Source organism: Lepidochelys kempii, chromosome 4 (assembly GCF_965140265.1).
Source record: "Lepidochelys kempii isolate rLepKem1 chromosome 4, rLepKem1.hap2, whole genome shotgun sequence".
Classification (NCBI taxonomy): Eukaryota; Metazoa; Chordata; order Testudines; family Cheloniidae; genus Lepidochelys; species Lepidochelys kempii.
In genome coordinates, this window is record NC_133259.1 from 104,854,320 (window position 1) to 104,866,452 (window position 12,133).

The 12,133-nt window shown below is 43.5% G+C and overlaps 1 protein-coding gene across 1 annotated transcript in view; it reads right to left on the reverse strand.

Annotated features, from left to right (window-relative positions):
• Positions 1-8,462: 8,462 nt before the first annotated feature.
• The window catches only part of STIM2 (stromal interaction molecule 2), a 143,742-nt gene continuing 140,071 nt past the window's right edge, over positions 8,463-12,133 (reverse strand). The window contains exon 12 of the mRNA XM_073342331.1: positions 8,463-9,839. Coding sequence (XP_073198432.1) covers positions 9,359-9,839 — 481 coding nt within the window. The 3' untranslated portion in view covers positions 8,463-9,358. The remainder of the gene's footprint in view (positions 9,840-12,133) is intronic.

A 12,133-nucleotide genomic window follows, 5' to 3' on the forward strand; every position in this document is an offset into this window, starting at 1 on the left:
GTTAAGGCCTTAAGCTCAGACACCCTCCTGGCTGAAGTTATAGCCACCAAGAATGTTACTTTCCAGGAAAGGTAGAGAAGAGAGCACATTGCTAAGGGCCCAAAAGGAGGTCCCATCAGCCTAGAGATCACCAGGTTGGATCCCATGGGGGAACTGGTTATCTTACTTGAGGGTACAGCCTATCTAATCCTTTCAGGAAGTGGCCCACCATGGGGGTAGCAAAAACTGAGCTACTGGCGAACTGGGGCCCTGAGTCTTCCTAAGTGCGTCCCCATCCCATTGCCGATGCATCTGTGACTAGAGAATTGAGGTTTGGGGCCTGGAGAAGGGCACTCCTGTGTACACCACTTGCGGGTTGAGCCACCACAAGAGGGACTTGATAACCAGAGGAGGAAGTGTAACTAACCTGTCTAGGTAGTCTCAGATTGGCCTGTACATTGAGGCCAGCCAGGCCTGAAGAAAGTGGAGCTAAAGCCTTGCGTGTTGTACTACATACGTACAAGCGGCCATGGGATCGAGCAGCTTGTACCTGTCACCTCCTGAGGAAAGCAGCTGTACCCGACATGCACTTGGTGAACACCCGAGGGACCACTGATAGCCCAAAGTGGAGAATCATGAACTGATAATGGGCATTGTTGACCACAAAGTGGAGGAACCGCTTGTGGGATGGTACTATTGACACATGGAAGTCTGGGTCTTTCAAGTTGAGGGTGGCATACCAGTCCCCCGGATTCAGGGAAGGAATAATGGAAGTCATGGAGACCATGTGCAACTTGAGGTTTTTCTTGAATCTGTTGAGGTTCCACAGGTCCAAAACCGGCCTTAGTACACCTTTGGTTTTTGAGATTAGGAAATATCGGGAATAAAACCCCTTGCCCAGGAACTCCTGAGGGACTTGTTCTACTGCTCCGGCTTCCAGGAATGCTTGCACTTCATCTATGAGAAGGGTCCCTGAAGAGGGATGGGGGTGGGAGGGAGGAAGGGAACAGAATTGGAGAGAATATCCCTGCGTAAGACCCACTGGTCCGAGATAATCTGGGCCCAGGCATAGTAGAAATGGAATAGACAATTCACAAAACAGGGAGTCGTCTGAAGCTTGAAATGCTTCCTTTGTGGCGCTGGTCTATGGAGCCCCATGGATTTTAATGTTGCTCGCGAGTCCTGTCCTGTTGAGTTTAGAGGGTCTTCGTTCCAAGAACAGACCCGAGCCATAGAAGGGCAAATCTTGAATTGTTTGTTGGATCTTGTGCGGTAGGCCCGAAACCTGAAGCCATGAGCTCCTTTGTGTGGCTATAGCGGTGGACATCATGCAGGTCGCCGAGTCCAGTGCAGCTTGTAAGGAGGTCTTTGTGATAACCTTGTCCTCTTTGAGGATGGCTCCAAAGTTGGATCAAGAATCAGATGGGAGCAACTCCTTGAACTCGGACAAAGTGTTCCAAGAGTTAAAATTATAGTGGCTGAGGACCACTTGTTGGTTGGCAATTTGAAGCTGAAGCTCTCCAGTGGAATAGACCTTAAGGCTGAAGAGGTCCAGCTTCTTTGCCTCCTTAGGCTTAGGCGTCGGTTCCTGATGCCCTTGACTCTCCTTCTCATTTGCTGCCACCACAACCAGTGTGCCTGGCTGAGGGTGGGTAAATAGTTATTCATGCCCCTTTGAAGTACATAGTACTTCCTTTCCACTCTTTTGGCTGGAGGGGCAGGAGAAGGGGGAGAGAGGCAAGAGTTTGCCATAGGGTCTTGGTGGTATTTTGGATGGTCTTAAATCAGAGATAAGGCCACCATTGAAGGACTCTCAGATCACCATAGGATCAGTTTCTTCTGACACCTCCTCTGCTTAGAGGCTCAAATTTTGTGCCACCCTTCTGAAAAGCTCCTGTTCGGCTATATTGTCCATAGCTGGCAACGTGGCAGATAAGCCCACTACTGCCTCATCTGGGGAGGATGAGGATGATGCCTTTGGTGGCACCAGATTCTCACAACTCTCCAACACACTGGGATCCTCCCACGATGATATTTCTTGTGCTGTGCCAGGGGCATTGGCCTCAGTGCCGGCCTGGACGCTGTTCTCTGAACCTCGTGGAGGTTCCTGTACCATCGAGGATGACAGGGGGGCCTGCCTACCTTTCTGAGGCAATTGACAGTGATCTGGAGCTCAGCCCCTGGGTTTGGTGATATGCCCACAGGGTCCAGAAGGGCCACTGTGTTGGCATCTGCCATTGTGGTGGCCAGGTCATCGGGAGGATTTGCTGCCCCTCCTCTTGACTTGAACGGTGACAAGAGTGGTGCTGACTCTGCTTCGAGATGTAAAACTCTGGCTCAGACCCTGAAGACAAGTCCGACCTCCGTGAGCACAGCGGTGCCAAATGGGATGGTGCGAGAAAGCGGTGCCGAGGGGAGGGCAACTGGTGCTGCATCGTGGCCAGTTTACCCTTGGAAAGCATGGCTCCTCCATGTGGCGCCAGTGCTGGGGACGGCGGAGCTGTCATCCCGATGAGGTCCCTGGTGGCCTCAGATGTGTCCGGGGTGGATGGAAGATCCAGCTCCTCCATCTGGCTCTCCCGCGTGGGGGAGTCCAATGGAACCAAACTTGACGGACCCTTCTGTGAGGGCAGTCAATGGTGCAGGTTTTGCCGAAGCAGAGGCTGAGTGTCCCAGCACAGGATGTACTCTGCAATCGCTTTTGTGTTCCGCTGCTCTGACTGGGGGTGAATGTTCCCCTTCCGACTCTCTTCTGTATTTTTGTGCGGTACCAGCAATTGCGAGCAGTGCTGGGTAGCTGCAGAGCCTGTCTTCACTGGTGGTGCCACAGGCCTCTAGACCCTGAGTCCTTTATCAGCACCACAGCCTCCCTCACTGAGGAGAGATGACTCCATGAGGAGGAGAAATTTAACCTAAAGTTTCTCTCCTTCTTGGTTCTTGGGCAGAAGCCTCTATAGATTTTGCAGGACCTGCATGGTTTGAAGCCTTGAGATTGAGGCATGCCGGGGTCCCACAGAGGGGAAGAACATGGTGGGGAAACCCCCACAGAAATTTATTTAACTAACTAAAAAAGCTTAAACACTGAGTAAAAACTACTTACCGATACAAATAGGAAAAGTCCACTAGGGGATTGCTTGCCATAGCAAGGAAGAGAAGCAACAGCTCCAACGACCACCATGGGTGGTAAGAAGGAACTGAGGAGGTGGCAGGTTGGCAGGGACCTATACACACCAAGAATGTGTGACTCCAGAGGCTCCACAGCTGACCCAATGGGTACCGCTAGGGGAAAAACCTTCCGACAACTCTGCACGTGGTGCACACACACCTACTTCACACAACACACAGCCAACCTGTGGAACTCATCATCATAGGATGTTGAGAAGGCCAAAAGTATAACTGGGCTCAAAAAAGAATTAGCTAAGTTTATGGAGGATAGGTCCATCTGTTAGCCAAGATGGTCAGAGACATAACCTCATACTCCAGGTGTCCCTAAACCTCCGACTGCCAGAAGCTAGGACTGGACAACAGGGAATGGATAATTCAAAATTTCCTTGTTCTGTTCATTCCCTCTGAAGCATTTGGCACTGTCCACTCTCAGAAGACAAGACACTAGGCTAGGTAATCCAGTTGTCTGACACTGTGCGGCCATTCTTATGTTCTTAATGATCCTGATTTCTGCACTTGTATTTGTTATTGAACAGTTTGGCCTATGGAATTGGTTGTGGGCAAAGTAATCATTGATTATTTGCTACTTTTGATGTGTGATTGTAGTCCAACCAAGGAGCAGAAATACCAAACTTAAGACAGGAAAATAAGTTACCAATAAGTAAGAATGAATAATTCAATAGTGAATGCTCATTCATATATGAATAGCCAGTGTGACATCAAAGGAAACATTCACACACTAAAGTACTGGACTACCCAAATGGTTATGAAGAAAAGTTTCCCTTTGAATGGGAAAAAAAAAAAAAAAGTCTTCAAAATTTATGGCGAGAGGCACAAACAGAGATGGTAACTAACTTGCTCAGTCACGTGGCAGGTCAGTGGCAGAGGGACCCAGGATTTCTATTCCCCATCTAGTGCCCTAACTACTGGACAGAACTGCCTCAAGGTCCATCTCTCCAGTACTCATGGTATCATGCCTTTAGTAAAGCAGACATGGTTACACAATGGGGCACCGGCCAAACATTTTAGGCAGAGTAGACACAGGCCCTTCATCCTTCAGTGGGTTGAAATGATAAAGTTTATACTGTACATATTATGGGGTAACGTAAGTTGAACACATACAATATTTGCACCAATATTTTTTACTTGTCAAATTTCAGATTTATTCAGACATTAAATGTGACATTAAAAATCAATATCCATTTACGAAATGAAGCAAAACCATAAGAATAAAAAACAGGAAGACACTGTACAGCAAATCTCCAAGAGACATTTTCCTCAGAAGAATCTCAGAAAAGTAAGTGACTGTAAATGTGAACAAAGATTTAATTCCCAAAACTCAATTTCTTCCAGTGATAAACCAATCACACTAATGGGAGACAGGGTAAACTTGTAATGCGGTATTAAATGTAACATGCTACACAATGCTAAATAAATACTCCAGCTGCATTTTTTTAAAGCAGTAGTGACATGCAATGGATTATGTAAGTACTGTGTGTGAATATATATACAGGGGTGGGGGAAATCTCAGACCTTGTTGCTTGTTTTAATTTAATGGGTAAAAAATTATAATCTCCAGGAGCTAAGAGCAAGTACAGTGCAGCAGAGTTTGCACTTGGTATGTGGGGAGGGTGGGGGAAGCATCAGCCCAACATGGCAGAATTCAGAGTATTATTCTGAATTAAAGTGCATATAGTTAAATTGTCTAGGTCTTTGTTGCTTACTACTGTATTGAAAGAAAGATTTATGTTGGTATCCAAGGACTGGCCACGTTTCAGCTTTACAAAAATATTTACATGTTTACATGGTTGAGATAAGGAACACAGTCAGGCTTTAATTGTGCTTGCCTTCCGTTCAGACATTAATACATTTAAATTCAATCCACCATCCAACCTGTGATTTGGTAATAATATACATATATAAATGTACCTACACCCTCCCACACCAAAGAAACTTATTGAAAATATGTGTATCTGTGCAGAAGATTGGGTCGGAAATATACAAGGGGGAAAAAAAAAAGGGAATTCACTTCTTCATCCAGTCAGAGGCAATAAACATGCTTTTAAATCAAAGAGTGGGATGTATATGCCTTGGTTCACGTCAGTTCACAACTTGCTAGGTTTTCATCTATATATCACTAACAAAACAAAAAAAGTGCTCCTAATTAAATTTATACACTTCTCCCTCCACAGCTCCCGTCATAGCAATTAGAAAGCAAGCATAACACATATGGAAAGAATTAGGTTTAAGTCTGAATAAGAAAGCCTATTAGGAAAGGTTTTACTTCTATGTGTCCAAGAAGCAGAGGTTGATCTAGTAGAGTGTGAAACAGGAGCAGGCCGGTCACACCCCAGGGCAGCATGTATTACTTCCATTCATACGACCAGCTTGGAGACATTTTTGAACCCTTGCTTGCCCCCTGAAATGAGAGAGACTAAGTTTCTCTGTTCAAACTCTTGTGCTCTACACTCATATGCACCTTCATAAACCCCTTTAAAGTCCAAACACTGGGACTGACTCTCCCACTGCACTAGAGGGAAGGGCATACTCACAGAACATACTGCTCTGGTGCTGGCAAAACTCAGTTTCACAGTTGTGCAGAAACAGTGGAAGAGCATGCAAAGCCACTTTATATTTGTGAAAGAGCAAGAATGGGCTGATAAGATAAGCAAGATGGTAGAAAGAAAAGCTTGTTTATGTGGCAGACATTAGAGCAACTGGGAATACTTTAAAGGTTCATATTGTTAAAGTAATAGAACGCACAGCTTCAAAATAAATCTTATCTAGGATCTAAAGGACTAGGTGCAGCTTCAGATCAGATCTGTCTTCCTGGGGAGTTTAAAGAGAGGGTCTCAAAAATGTGGATTGGGGGCAAGCACCTTCTGCTGAAGACTCCAACAAGAGTTGAGCCATAAACTCTGAGCATGCTAACTGACGCCAACATTAAACCCTTGCTACAGAGAGAATGATCTGCAAGTACACCAGTAAAACAGTGTGTTCTTAGGCTGTCACCAGTAGACTGTTTTTGTCCATACTATCCAGAAGTAGTAATAGACACTACAGGCTCTCTCAAATTTAGCAGGATATAGCTACTTCTCAGAAACTTCTTCCTCTTACAGCGTTAACCTCTCATGCACCTAGCTAGCAGGTACATAATTTGCCGAATTTGACTGAGTAGAAAGCACATGGAACCTGAAGTAGTGGCATCTTCTGTCTAGGAACAGCTGGAAAAGGTTAGCAAACCTTGTTTGTCCTATCCCTCCAGCAACCTTCTGCAAGAAGGGAAGCAAACACAAATACACAGGAGGTCCCTGGAGAATCAGCGACAGCAGCTATGTGGCATCAAGTGATTCTCTGTACTGACTTCAGCAAGTAGATTGGAATGCATCTCCTCATTTAACCCTATTCACTGGAAGTCTGGTGGGAAAAGGCACCACCCGCAGGAAAACATGTTTTAATGTAACCTGCCTGAGATATATTTGTCTATAAAAATATATTTAGGACTACAAAATGGCATATATTTGGCCTCCTTCTCCCCCACTCTTTGTTACTTGAGTTCTTGGATTGTAAGCTTTTTAGGAATGCCTACCTATGTACAGGGCCTAGCACAATGGGTCCCCAATCCTGATCATGGCCTCTGGGCACCATCGTAACATATTCAATTAAAAAAACCCTTATCTCCTACTTAAGATAATTCTCAGAGCATGATTTTAGATAGATATCCCAGGAGCCACTCTGATCATAGCGACAATATTGGCTGAGCGCGTCAGAGTCCTGTGCCATTCAAGGATGTCTAGGAGGGCTGGCAAGTCTCCAAGAGCACTTCAGTGGTTGTCTTGCCAATTGGACTCATTGACTGTCAGCCAATCCAAATAGTTGAAGTGGAAAGATATAGTTAGCTGAGCACAGGAAAACCTGTAGGTCATTTTAAGTACACCACACCTCTTTATCTACAGGATGTGGACATATGCCATATCCCTCCACAGGAAGGTTGGATTTGCTGAAGCAGTTTGCCAGGGAGCATCCACCTTCAACGCCAGTGACCAAAACTGAGCGTTTTCTCTTGGCAAGCAACTTCTAAAGTCTGGTTGCATTAGCCTGGAGGGCAACCAAGGTTCCAAGAGCCACTCATCTGTCTGATCAGATATTTAAATTATGAGCTTTAACAGGATGGCATTGTTCAACGTCTTCTTTAGAAAGATACGAGGTAAAGCCTCCAGAGTAGCCAGGTTAGAGGAAGGGGTAGTCAATTATATTCTGGATAGGTTTGAGATGGCAAGTTGCCTAAACTTATCAAAATGATAAACAACCAGTAACTGAAATAACTATGCTTAAAAGCTCCAACACAGAAGAGACGCTGCTTTTTCGGACATATTAACTTCAGCTGGTAATTTCAATATTCTTTATTTTTTCATAGGGCATAGTAAAGGTTTCTGCTGAAAACACCACCACTGCCTTGCAAATGCATATAAACAAAGAGAAACCCCATATAGTGGGATCTTCGTGCAAAAATAGGAAAGCTATGTATTGCTTCAAGTTTAAACAAATGGTTAAAGGTTTTGTTAACGTCTCCTTACCAGCAATCTGTTTAGGCAGTCAATGAATTTATTGTTTTCTACAGTACAGTGTGTGTGTGTGTGTGTACTGGCAAGGTTTGAACTCTTAATCACAGAAGTCCAGTCACAGCGGCAGCTACTGAGGCCACTAACACAACCCCATAGCAGAACTGAAGAGATCTAGTCATCACAGGATAAACTGCTTGTGTTCACTAGAGCAAAAATATTTCTTTGGAATTCACCTCAAAGAAAGCTGTTGCTCAGCATTAAACATTTTCAGACAAACTGAATAAAAAAGGCACTGTTACTCAGTACATTTTGTTCATCTAAACGTAAAAAATTGTGATGGTTTTGAACAACTAGCCACTGTTTTACTAAGAAAGCTTCTTTGTTACCCAATGGTAATTTAATGCCTTATGATAAAAGCTTGTTTAATGTAAAAGCTGCCTAATCTGAAGCATGTCTTGATTCTCACTTTAAAATCTTTAAATTACACTAGTTCATAATAGTATATGTACATTATAAAATTAATAGACCATTTACTTCAACCAGACATATCTGAACAGCTAACTCCTCAAAACTATACAAAAATAAACAGTATGAAATCCTACAAAGGGAGATAAAGACATTGTTAAAAGCTAACAACAAAAATAATTTATACACTTATAAGCATAAGCAATGTAGCCTGTAGCATGTTGAATGAACAGGTCCTCAGGAATATAACTGAAAGAGATCATCAGCTAAAATCAGAACAATTACAAGCACAAGAATGTCTCCAATTTATTATCTTTACCATAGTACAAATGTTCATAAACCAAACATCTTTTGTCTGTCAAAGTCTGTAAACAAGTGCCCGGATTCTCCCCCTCCTCATTGTAAGCATGTGAATCTTTTAAGTCCTTCAATCAAGTTTCACTCCATCGCTTGCATAAGGAATCAAGAGCCTCTTCTCTTGTTAAATTATCTATATATTTTATCATACAACCTGCAATGCAGTAAAATCACAGTGAAAGCCCTGGGAAAAACATGACCTTTACAGCAGGACTTGAACCGTTCTAATAATAAATGCATCTAATGAAGCATCCCATAATAAAAGTGTGGGGTTTCCATTTCCAGAAATCAAGTCAATTAGAAATCCTAGGTTCTACTTAAAAACCCCAAAAGATCTAAAAGTGTAAAGACCCAGCTCCTCAGTCATTTATAAATCCTAGTTTCATTTGCAGAGATACTTTTCCAGTCTGGAAAACAGTAGTGCAATTTAATTAGTTTTACTTCTTTTAAGTGACTTAAGTCCAGTAGGTAAATGTCACAACTCTGTGGAAAGATAAGAAGATGATCTGGTAAACAAGAAATTTTGGCAAGCCCATGCAGGCTTACAAGTCCATTAAAGCTCGTCAGTCCAAAGTGGCATTTTTAAAAAGTTATAGATAACTAAAAACAAAGCAGAAATAAATAGGCAGAAATAACTAAACTGTCTGAACTTTTGATTTCTCATTAACAGCTGGCATGATCTTTAACTTTAGGGTCATTTAAATAGTAGACAGTTGACCTATAGGGCATTCCACTATGACGTCCAGTCTGGAAGACCCAAATGGAACTATGTTCCTGAAGTTTAGAAAGTCTAACATAGCCACTGTTATGGGTTACTTCTCTGTGCTTCACTTAGATTTTTTCTTAAAGAGGCTTTTAATTTTTGATGGCTTTTTGTTTTTCTCGCCATTCTGGCATAGGTCCTGCGGGATGCTACTGATCCTAGGGACAGTGGAGACTTCATGAATGGGTTTACTTTCACTGCTGGCTGAGGAAGAGGAGGTGTGGTGAGGCTTGGGGACTGGGATCCCACTAGAAAGCTGGTTCATGCTGCAGGACTTCTCCAGGATGCCATTGTACACTTTGTTCGCAGGACTAAATATCATGCTCTTAGTTTCTGTTAGGCCTGGGCAGTCAGGAGAACCCCTGGAAATATCTGCAGTTAGTGACGAGGAGTCTCCTGTGGAGGATTCCTCTAGCGACAGTTCCTCCCGGGATACCTTTTGTGGAGACAGAGGTTGGTACATCTCAAGACTTGAAGGAGGAGACTGTTTCCTTCCAAAGGATGAGTTTAAGGAGTCACACTCTGAACCAGCATCCTGTACTTCCCTAAGTAAAAGCAAAGAGAGAGGAAAGAAACTGTTAGACAGAAATTGCCTTAATGCAATTAAGAGGAGGAAGAAACCAGTTTAAAATCTAAGCCATTAGACTACAACCACCCACTACACTCATTTCACTAGAAGTGGCAGGTAAATGCTGAACAGCTTAATTTACAGTAAAAAAACCCAGATCAGTTCATATCTCAGACCCACAAATGGCAGTTTTATGTATGTAACCTTGTAATCTAATACAGATGTGATAGTAATTTTAGGTATGTGTCACACTGCTACCAATTGGGAAATACACAGATGAAGACTACCAGAGACCATAATAAAATATTACTTATTTGATTGCCAATAGGTAAAAAAAAGCTGAATTATTTTAATCTCACCCAAAATAAACATCAAACTCTGTTCAGTCAGTTGCACCTCACTGTAGAAGAGCAACAACACTTGTCCAAATAAAGCATTAGAATATTCTATTAAAAAAAAAAAAAAAAAGATGGTTCTGGAAGAACCATACTGAGAAGTTCCCTAAGACCTACAGAACAAAGCAGCCTGAAGCAACTAAATTAAAAGGGTGTTTGCATACTGGCATAAGCTTGAAAAAAACATTTATACAATATGAAATTTAGTTGGCCGGTGTTTTTGTTGATAACGAAGCCAGTGCTTTTGATAACCCTAACCCTTCTGATCGATACTATAAGTGAAAGAATAACTGTGTATTTACAAGATGACAAGATGCTGTGCTAGGAGTGATTGTGAAGTCACAAATTTTGAATGATTTCATGACAGAAACAAACAGGCAGAGAAGATTGGCTGTGAAGGAACAATCTGTGGAAGGAAAAGGCCCGAGTAGAGACTGTCGAATCGTGGAAGTCAACGAATGGCTATGCAAGTGGTGATGGAGAGAAGGCTTTGGATTCTTTGACCATGGGATGGCATTCCAAGAAGAAGGAGTCTAGGCAGAGACGGGCTCCACCTAAGGAAGAGAGGGAAGAGCATCTTCGCAAGCAGCCTGGTGAACCTAGTGAGGAGGGCTTTAAACTAGGTTCACTGGGGGAAGGAGACCAAAGCCCTGAGATAAGTGGGGAAGTGGGATACCGGGAGGAAGCACGAGTAGGAGAGCGTGAGAGGGGAGGGCTCCTGCCTCATACTAAGAAAGCAGAACAAACAGCAAGTTATCTCAAGTGCCTATACACAAATGCAAGAAGCCTGGGAAACAAGCAGGGAGAACTGGAAGTCCTGGCACAGTCAAGGAATTATGATGTGATTGGAACAACAGAGACTTGGTGGGATAACTCACATGACTGGAGTACTGTCATGGATGGATATAAACTGTTCAGAAAGGACAGGCAGGGCAGAAAAGGTGGGGTCGTTGCATTGTATGTAAGAGAGCAGTATGACTGCTCAGAGCTCAGGTATGAAACTGCAGAAAAACCTGAGAGTCTCTGGATTAAGATTAGAAGTGTGAGCAACAAGGGTGATGTCGTGGTGGGAGTCTGCTATAGACCACCGGACCAGGGGGACGAGGCTTTCTTCCAGCAACTCACGGAAGTTACTAGATCGCAGGCCCTGGTTCTCATGGGAGACTTCAATCACCCTGATATCTGCTGAGAGAGCAATACAGCGGTGCACTGACAATCCAAGAAGTTTTTTGAGAAGTGTAGGGGACAATTTCCTGGTGAAAATGCTGGAGGAACCAACTAGGGGCAGAGCTCTTCTTGACCTGCTGTTCACAAACTGGGAAGAATCAGTAGGGGAAGCAAAAGTGGATGGGAACCTGGGAGGCAGTAACCATGAGATGGTCGAGCTCAGGATCCTGACACAAGGAAGAAAGGAGAGCAGCAGAATATGGACCTTGGACTTCAGAAAAGCAGACTTTGACTCCCTCAGGGAACTGATGGGCAGGATCCCCTGGGAGAATAACATGAGGGGAAAGGAGTCCAGGAGAGCTGCCTGTATTTTAAAGGATCCTTATTGAGGTTACAGGAACAAACCATCCCAATGTGTAGAAAGAATAGTAAATATAGCAGGCGACCAGCTTGGCTTAACAGTGAAATCCTTGCTGATCTTAAACACAAAAAAGAAGCTTACAAGAAGTGGAAGACTGGACAAATGACCAGGGAGCAGTATAAAAATATTGTTCAGGCATGCCGGAGTGAAATCAGGAAGACCAAATCACACTTGGAGTTGCAGCTAGCAAGAGATGTCAAGAGTAACAAGAAGGGTTTCTTCAGGTATGTTAGCAACAAGAAGAAAGTCAAGGAAAGTGTGGGCCCCTTACTGAGTGAGGGAGGCAAC